Below are 9,479 nucleotides of genomic sequence, written 5' to 3' on the forward strand. Positions count from 1 at the left end.
ACTAAATTGTTCCTGTGAGAAATATCCGGGCGTTTTCCAAATGACCGAGTTGACCTTGAACGCCACACTGACCACTGATTGTGATCCTCGTTATAAACCGTTCACAATATGTTTGACGTGAAATAGGACGCACGTGACGCACGCACTCTCCGTTTTTAAACGACTCTTTTGTCAAATATGAAGATATTTGGCACACGTGACGCTCTCATTCACGTTTGGCGCCAAATTACCTCACGCAGGGAGGAGGGATGCTCTAATTATCAATCTGATTCAAATAAATGAAGGGAAATATATTATGAGTGAGAAATAATGGAAATCAAGTTGCACAGTTTCATCGTTTATTGTCACTTTATTGTCATTTTTTTCTCTTATACGACACAGTTTGGTTGAATACAAAGTTGAAAGACTGGATGGGAAAATGAATAAATAAGCACACGGGGGATCCCTTCGTGTCCATTGACTATTCACATTGATTACAGGGGGGAAAACACAATAATAAATAGACGTGCAGCAGCAGCAATAGTAGATAATTCAATGAATTAAAATGGGGGGGAGGGGGGGGGGTGTAATGGGTCAGTTAAAGGAGGACAGAATAAATAGGAAAAATGATTTTTTTTTTTAAGTGTCTGCTTTTGCATAGATGCCAAACGACAGATTTCAGAGAAGAAAAGGAATACAGCCCCTAATTCTGCTCGATAATTCAAATAAGTAGAAATATAAGGAAAATGAATGAAAAATCACACAGAACCTCTGAAAATGTTCATATAGTGTACATTTTTACTCTGACTCTCCAGTGGTGAAGCGCTAAATAAACAAGATAAGTCACCAACACAAATTCATTGTACATCTATTTTTTTAATTAAATGAAAATAAAAGTAGAAGTGCTTTTTATTTGCCCTAAATGTATATTTTGTCATAGTGTATCGTTTGCTTGCTCGATTGGCACCAACTGGAGACAAATCCCTTGTGTGTTATTAACATACTTAATTGGCCAATGAAGATATTTGATTAATTGACAAGTAATCGATTATGAAATTAATTGATGAAAATTATTTTGATAATTGAGTAATCATTTAGAGACACCAACTTAATATTGTCCAAATCTTCTAACTTTTATTTCAATTCGCTCAACAGTAAATATTCTCTTTTTATTCTTATATTTCCGTAGTCCTCCATGAAAGCAGACTGATTATCTTTGTTTTTAATCAAAATAAGACATTTGCAAACATCTGCTTTTACTTTGGAAAACAATGATCAATATATATATATAATTGTTATTTTTATTTATTTATTTAATTAATTTTTTACAAACCAAATCACTAATTGAATAATCAATCAATCAAATTTTGTTGGTGTATTTTCTCCAATGCCAATTTGAAATGTACTGTTTTTCAGTAAACGGATGGAAATTTAAAAAAATAATCGTACCCTCAAATAATCGAAAAAATAATCGAAGATTAGTCGATTTGTAAAAAAAGCCCTGAATAAAAGTTGAAAATCCAAATCTCTCTGTGCAGGGCGCTGGCGCAGAATGTTTTCATGTGCCTCGGCTCTCGTTTCCCCGCCGATTGCAAACAATAAGAACTCAAAAAGTGAAAGAAATGAAAAGTAAGTAAGATTGTGGCCAGCAAGGCGGCGGCGCCCCTTCTTGTTTCAGTTGTGGAAAAATGCGTTGAGTTCCTCGTAGGCGGGTGCGCGCTCGTGGTGCAAGTGCACGTCATGGTAAGGCAGGACGTTTTCCGAGTGAATGCCGCCGCGGGTCCCCGAGGAGCCGAACACCAGGTTGTGGGCCCCGCCGCCGGGCCTGGAGCCGGGCAGCCCCGAGTAGTGCATAGAGTAGTGGTACGCCTTGTCGTGGTCTGGCGACGCCGCGCCTTGGTGCTTGAGGGCAAAGTTCCCGTTGACGCACAGCGGCGGGCTGAGGGGCCCCTCGTACTCAGGGCTGTTGTACTCCGGGGAGCCGCCGCCGCCGTAAGCCGAGTCGTACGTGGCGCAGTAGCCGTGCGAGCCCAGCGGGTGCGAGTTCGAGCCCTGGCGGCAGTGCGGGCTGGACAGCCGAGCGCTCTGGTACGGGTACGAGTGCATGGCGAGGGAGCCCGAGCCGTAGCGCGCCCCCTCGGGACACTGCGTCTCCGTCAGGAAGTTGCGCGAGTTGAGCTGCAGGCAGCCGGCCACCAAGTTGGTGGTGGGCTGCGAGAGACCCTTGCACAGGGTCTGCACGTAGGACACCAGGTCCGGGCGCTTCCCCGAGCGCAGGATCTCTGACAGGGCCCAGATGTAGTTCTTGGCCAGGCGCAGCGTCTCGATTTTGGAGAGTTTCTGCGTCTTGGAGTAGCAGGGCACCACCTTGCGCAGGTTGTCCAGCGCCGAGTTCAGGTCGTGCATGCGGGTGCGCTCGCGGGCGTTGGCCTTCATGCGTCGCATCTTGGAGCGCTCGATGCGGGCCTGCGTCATCTTGCGCTTCTTGGGGCCCCGCTTCTTGGGGCGCTCGCCCTCCACGTCCTCGCCGTCGCAGTCGTCGTCCTCCGCGCCGTCGTCTTCGTCGTCGTCGTCGTCCTCGCCGGCGTGCTCCGAGTGCGTCCGGCTGCCGGCCCGCAGCTCGGAGGAGGCGTCCATGTTGTCCCGCGTGTCGCCGTCGTCGTCTTTCATCTTGTCGTCGTCGTCGTCGTCGCTGTCGTCTGCCCAGCCCGAATATTTCTGCACGTCTGGGAGCAGCGAGGGGTCATTGAAAAGCCTCGTCAACATTTTGCCTGTGGGAGGGAGGGGGGGAAAAAGGAACCTGAATTTACACGTCACCTTGAACGCATCAGACATTTTGTTAAAGGGGAACTAAACCCAGAATACGTACAGTATGTGGCAGCATTCGTCTACACATTATATTCTGATTCATATTGCGTTTGTAGAATAAGAATTCAACAGATAAATTCATCAATTTGCATCAATCTCAGGGGGCCGCCATGTTTGGCAATATCGCCCTCTACTGTTGACTGAAGTTAACGTCACAACTGCTCTTGCGTTGTGAACGTCATGGGGCCAAACCCGGAAAAGAGGTTAGTGGACTCCCCGTGCATGCTGCGATAACTAGCATAACTACGGGTTGCTGACATGATGGTTTGAACCTAAACTTGCCAAAATATTGTTTTTACTTGCCCTTTAATGATGCACATTTAAAATACAGTAATTTGTGCAATAGCAATTCACTATTTGTACATTTTGACCTTATCCGCTGACTCACCTATTCATGGTTTTGCGCTCTTTCTGAAATGCCACACAATATGGCGCCAAAGACCTGTCTAAATAGGAAATCACTGTCGTACACTTGGTTCACGGAAGTATGTTCAAGCAGTACATCCAGACTGAGAGACAATCTTTGTATGTCGGGGAGGAGCTACGTTTTGCCTGGGTTGTTACAGAGTTTTTGCCGCATGTATGCGTGCATTTAGGGTGCTTTTTGTTTTATGTTTTTTCTAAATCAATAATCTGTAAGCCATTTATGATTTAAACTATTAATATACACAATTTTGTTTTTTTTAGGAGGGGTGTTAATTACTTGTGGTTTTGTGGGGGGGAGGTTACAAAAAAAATAATAAATGTACTCACTCTTTGACTGCCCATTACTCTTTTTCTGTTTTTAAGCGCAGATAACCCAAAATAATGGCAAATGTACAGTTAACTTATGAAGAAAGAAAACATTAAATGAAAAGATGAAGAACAGAAGACAATGTAGAAGAGCCTTTCACATGGATCCGCCAATGCGACACGCCAATTTGCTCTCATGGTGATAGTGTAAGTTTGAAGCCGATGGAACTGGAGTTCAAGACATCCGTGAGCAACGTTCCGGAACATCTCCGAAATCCGCCAGGCCCACAAGAGAAGAGCAATTGGTGGCAAGAACTCCATACGACAATTGGGTGGTGAGATGATGAAACCGGTTGGAACATTTACCAAATTGCAGGAAAGAGTCGACGACTTGGGGGAGAAGACTCTTTTCTTTTAAGCCATTACATTCAATTCACTATAGACTGTCAAAGTATATGAATTATGGCCAGTAAATGAGTGAGTAATTTTTTTGGAGGACACACATTTAACCTTAAAGACTCTCTTGGCATGCTTCACGTTTTAGGAAATTCTAAGTATTATATAAATATGTATTTCTTTTCTTATCACAATGTCCTCTGGCAGGGGTGGGGGCACACGCCAGGTCCCATGAGGGGGGTGATAAAGGGAGGATGGGGTGGGGGCATCCACTCCTGGCTGCATTCCAACACTATTCATCCCCGACACATCTTGTCACAGGACGACAGAAGGCTTTTCTCCCCAATTTTTTCCCCCGACTCTAATTGGATGTACTGCCTTCTGTAAAGTCACGCTAAATATTACATTTATGCTGCAATATTACATTATTGAATACAAATAGATAAGAAAACAAAAAGCAAGCGTCATGTAATAATCATGTCCATTTTTTTTAAGCCTACTCTTGTTTCTTTGGTACACGTTTTGTGACTGTCGAACAATCCCAGGTGTAAAATCAATGGGTTTCATAGAACATTTTAGGTTTTTTTAAAATAATTGTGACATTATTGGCAACAAAAACATATCAGTGAGACACTGTTACACATTTTAATGCCCCTTTAACATACAAAGCAAATTGAAATATATAATAAATGGAAAAGATCAAGTCCATCCTGTTTTTACATTTTTAAATTTGAAAAGAATTGGCCCCAACATAGCAGAAAATGCTAAAAATAAACGTTAAAATTGAGCAGTTTAACCTTTACCACTTAATTAATTGACAAAAAATATATATTTTCCTTTTCGGCAATAATGTTGGACGGTCAAATACCTTATGGTAATTATCCCTAGATGTGTGTGTGTGTGTGTGTGTGTGTGTGTGTTTGTGTCTGCGCGCGCGCGCACGCTAGGGGCAAAATCTACTTTTTAAACCCACACACTCGCGTCTTCTTTCGTCGCAGCAATTAGAAGCGAAAACAATTAACAGGCCAAGCATGCAAAAACATGAAATTGATTTCGCACGTGCAATCCGCGATGCACGCATGCGTGCGCGTTTCCAGATGGACATACGTACTGTAGCTTGTAGGGCTTTTAGAGCTCGTTAAATATATAAAAGTGGGCCGTGGGCTGTAATTAAACGAAGAGACGTGTGTATTTAATTTTTAAGGGGGGCGTGAGTGTGATGCAAAGAATTTTTTTTGCAGAAAAAAAAAGAAAATCCGTCATTTTAGAAGCAAAACATGCGTTGCCATGCACGTTGATTAGATTTGCTGACGGTAGAGAAAAAGTGGCTTAATTTGCTTGCAGTGGCAGATTTAGACAGCATCCGGACGAACGAAAACGCGCCGCACGCTGATTTGTGCCACCCAGAATTTTGAATTTTATGAAGTATATAATTAACGACGTTGAAAAGGGTCGATTGTACGAACACAACACGCGCTGGGCGTTGATTCCTGCCAATTCAGCACCAAAACAATCCGCAATTTTACAAGCCAAATATTGCTTACCCATCGACACGAATTCGATTCGATGACGTTACAGAAAAGTGCAGCTTCGGATTGTATCCATTCCCGCAAAACGCGCGCTGCACGCACCTTGGGTCCTTCCAATTATCCCCCAAAAGGTGCGTTCGTGAGCATCCGTAAATCGCATGTTTATCTTATCTCCGCGTTCGCTTGCAAACTCACCTGCGCTCGAGCTCTTCTCGTGGGATGGGAGGGGGGTTCCAGGAGCCAAGGAAAAAAAGGGGGGTGTCCTTTTTTTTTTTTTTTTTTTTTTCCTCTCTCTCCTCTCCCCCTCAGACCACCATCTTTAGGGACCGACGCGCCATCGTCGCTCCGTGTCGGCGTGCAGGTGCGTACGACGCGCGGGCTCTTCCTTCACTGGGCGCCTCTCCCCCTCCGCCCCTTCTGCGAGATAGGGTGAGCACGAAAAAAAGAGAGAGAGAGGTTACATCCCAGCTATAAGGCTGCGATGCCAGCGCCCATATGGCTTCACGTCACCGGCAAGAGCCATCACATGAGGGGCCGCTGATTGACATGCGCCCGCATTCGGAGGGATCTGGCCTCCCTGGAGGGGTGGAGCGAGAGGGATGGAGAGAGATAGATGGAGAGCTATAGCGAGGGAGGAGGAGGTGGAGGAGGGCTTCGCCATCTGTCGCCACACTAGTGCGCACAAAGGCAGCAAAAAATAAAGAAAGAAAGAAAAAAAGACAAAACAACAGACAAGCAAATAAAATGGTGGTACACAAAAAGAAATTGTTGGATCCAAACCTTCTTAAAATAATATTTCAAAAAATACATTCTTATAATAGGAGTCGTGTTTATTATTATAAATAGTGTGCATTGCATGGCTAACTGCATTAAACAGATCACCCGCTATTAAATCATATTAACACAAGCGATTAATCAGTTTAGCGTCCACATAAGACTGTAGGCGGCTTATCCTACAATTACATCAATTAAGTGGAGAAGGTGCAGCTTGCATGCCTGCCACACTGCGGCTACTGGTGGGGGTGGGGGTGGTTGGGTGGGGGGGGGGGGGGGGGGGGCAGTAGCAGAGCATTAAGGCCGCCCTAGCAGAAGGCATATTGTTTATTTATTTACCTAATTGGATCCAGTGATGCTATGCCGACCACCGAGGCCTCAGTCGGGCGTTTTGTTCCGATGACCCACTTGACAAAAAAAGCGGTGGGCGGCGGGGGCGGGCAAAAATGTTGGGACAAGCGACCTTACTTCGTAGTAAACACTAGAGCCCAACCGATATGGATTTTTTTGATGCCGATACCGAAATTCGTCAGAATAAAATTTCGATAACCGATTACTCGGCCCATTCATTTAAATATAACAAATATATAATGAATAAAATTACTTCTTTTTTGCTCCCTTAACAAAACAAGTGTGAATTACAGGCAGAGCATTTGACTGTCTTACAATACTTGGTCCTTTACAATTTGTTAACATTACTACAAAGAGAAAAATTGGCCAATTTTTTTTTTTTTTTTTTTTTTTTAATGTCATATTTGTCTTATGTTGTCATGTGTTAATGTGTCAAAATCAGCCAAAACATATCTTTTGAAAAGGGCTAATATTGGCCGATTAAATCAGCCTGGCCAGAGTAAAAAAGATTCGGAGTGAGTCATTCCTCCATTTTGCGCTCTTCTGGTAAAGAGTTTATTTTTTGGGGGGGGGGTGGGGCTCCCCGGAACATAAACGCAGATGTGCTCAACATTGTGGAGCGACTGTGTAATTGACGTCACCACATAATGTAATATCACATTTAATACTGTGCAGGGGGTCCACACTTTGTCACCTGAGTGACTTTGACGTTACTGCTGTTTTGGTGAGCGAACACTTTTATTCATCTGAGCGACTCAGTAGGTTTTGCTGTTTGGGTTAGCAACACAAACATTGCTCGGTGACGACAACTCCACTTGAGCGCGTATTGCCGTTAACAACACGGTCTTCACGTAATGCAAGAGCATTTCTAATACTATGTGGGGAAGTCATTTACAACATTCTCCAAGACTCCACACTTAAGACTCGGGTGGTGCTGCTGTTTTGCTTTGCAACGCAGACAATATTGTGGAAAGGCCACAAGTCTACTCTAACTCTAAGTGCCATGAAGGATGCTGTAGCCACGTAATGTAAGATTGTCTTTAATTCTCGTTTAAAATATGTAAAACTCCACGCGTTTGTGGATCTGAGAGGCTTGATAGGTGCTGCTGTTTTAGTTAGCAACGCACAAAACATTGGCCACACAACAGCAGCGGCCCGTGAGTCTCAGGGCCTAAGACTCTACAAACAAAACTTGCTAGGTGCTGCTGGTTTTGGTTGTCGCAAGGGCTGAAGATGACAACACGAGACGCAGGTGTGCCAACAATGAAGAAAGAGGGGGAAGTCTCCATGTGAGGTTGGGAGAGTGGGGGTGGCGGGGCGGGGGGGGGGGGGGGGGGGGGGGGGGGTTGGCACGACTGCTTCTTGCAGATCTGCTTTTTCTCCGTCCCTGCACTGAGATCTCTATTTAGTTCACATTAGTGCAGTTAATGCGGGAGAAATGAGCTCCATGAGCGACGCGTCCAATTTGGCTGGCGGAGAGTGTCGCCACGCCGAGGGAGGCGGTGACGTGGCGGCGATACGAGCTTGTCGCCTCCTAGTCCGGGTCGCTCGTGTGTGTGTGTGTGTGTGTGTGTGTGTAAGCAGAGGGATTTTTTGTGATGATGCTTGTACAATAATGTGTTCAGCCCTAATGGGATGCAGGGATGTTAACCTGGAAGCACACCAGTTTACGTGCGCGTGTGTTTGTATTCATGACATTTTGGGGACATAGATCTGTTTCCACAATCACTTATGCCGACCTTTTGCGGTGTGGAGACCAAAAAAGCTGGGGGGACTTCTTGCAGTATGGGACACCATACCGGAACCAAGTGTGCATGAGGAAACACTTGTACCATTTCAAAGATGCGATTCATAACAGGTGTAATGTGTACAGTCCCCTCCAAAAGTATTGCAACGGCAAGGTCAATGCCTTTTTTGTTGTATACTGAAGACATTTAGGTTTCAGATAAAAACAAAATAAATGCGACAAAGGTTCACTATTCCGGCTTTTATTTCATGGTATTTACATGTACATGTGTTAAACAACTCAGGACAGAGCACCTTTTGTTTGAACCCACCCACTTTACAAGTGAGCTTGCCATACTTTTGATCTGAAACTCAAATGTCTTCAGTATACAACAAAAACAAAGGAATTGACCTTGCCAATCCAAAACATTTGGAGGGGACTATATGCTCGCAAAGGCGACACACACATTTTTGAAAGAATAAACAGTGACACACAAGGTAAGCACCCATCATTGGAACATATACAGTGGGTACAGAAAGTATTCAGACCCTCTTAAAATGTTCACTCCATTTTATATTGCAGCCATTTGCTAAAATCATTTAAATTCATTTCCCCCACATTAACGTACACACAGCACGCCATATTGGCAAAAAAAAAACAAACGTAATTGTTGAACTTTTTGCAGATTTATTAAAAAAAGAAAAACTGAAATATCACGTAACCATAAGTATTCAGACCCTGTGCTCAGTATTTAGTTGAAGCATCCTTTTGAGCTAATACATCCATGAGTCTTTTTGGGAATGATGAGTTTCTCACACCTTGATTTGGGGATCATCTGCCATTCCTCCTTGCAGATCCTCTCCAGTTCTGTCGGGTTGGATGGTGAATGTTGATGGGCAGCCATTTTCAGGTCTTTCCAGAGATACTCAATTGGGTTTAAGTAAGGGATCTGGCTGGGCCATTCAAAAACATGGAGTTGTTCTGAAGCCACTCCTTCGGTATTTTAGCTGTGTGCTTAGAGTCATTGTCTTTTTTGAAGGTGAACCTTTGGCCCAGTCTGAGGTTCTGAGCTCTCTGGAGAAGGTTTTCGTCCAGGATATCCCTGTACTTGGCCGCATTCGTCT

General features: G+C 44.3%; 1 protein-coding gene across 1 annotated transcript; it reads right to left on the reverse strand.

The window, feature by feature from the left end:
• Window positions 1-339: 339 nt before the first annotated feature.
• On the reverse strand, window positions 340-5,998 carry neurod2 (neuronal differentiation 2). Its single transcript, XM_061700578.1, has 2 exons — window positions 5,700-5,998; window positions 340-2,750 (listed from the first exon to the last, which is right to left on the reverse strand). The coding sequence occupies exon 2, from the start codon at window positions 2,743-2,745 to the stop codon at window positions 1,654-1,656; it is 1,092 nt and encodes a 363-aa protein (XP_061556562.1). The 5' UTR covers window positions 2,746-2,750; window positions 5,700-5,998; the 3' UTR covers window positions 340-1,653.
• Between the last annotated feature and the right edge of the window lie 3,481 nt (window positions 5,999-9,479).

The sequence above is a fragment of the Phycodurus eques genome, chromosome 16, assembly GCF_024500275.1.
Source record: "Phycodurus eques isolate BA_2022a chromosome 16, UOR_Pequ_1.1, whole genome shotgun sequence".
Classification (NCBI taxonomy): Eukaryota; Metazoa; Chordata; class Actinopteri; order Syngnathiformes; family Syngnathidae; genus Phycodurus; species Phycodurus eques.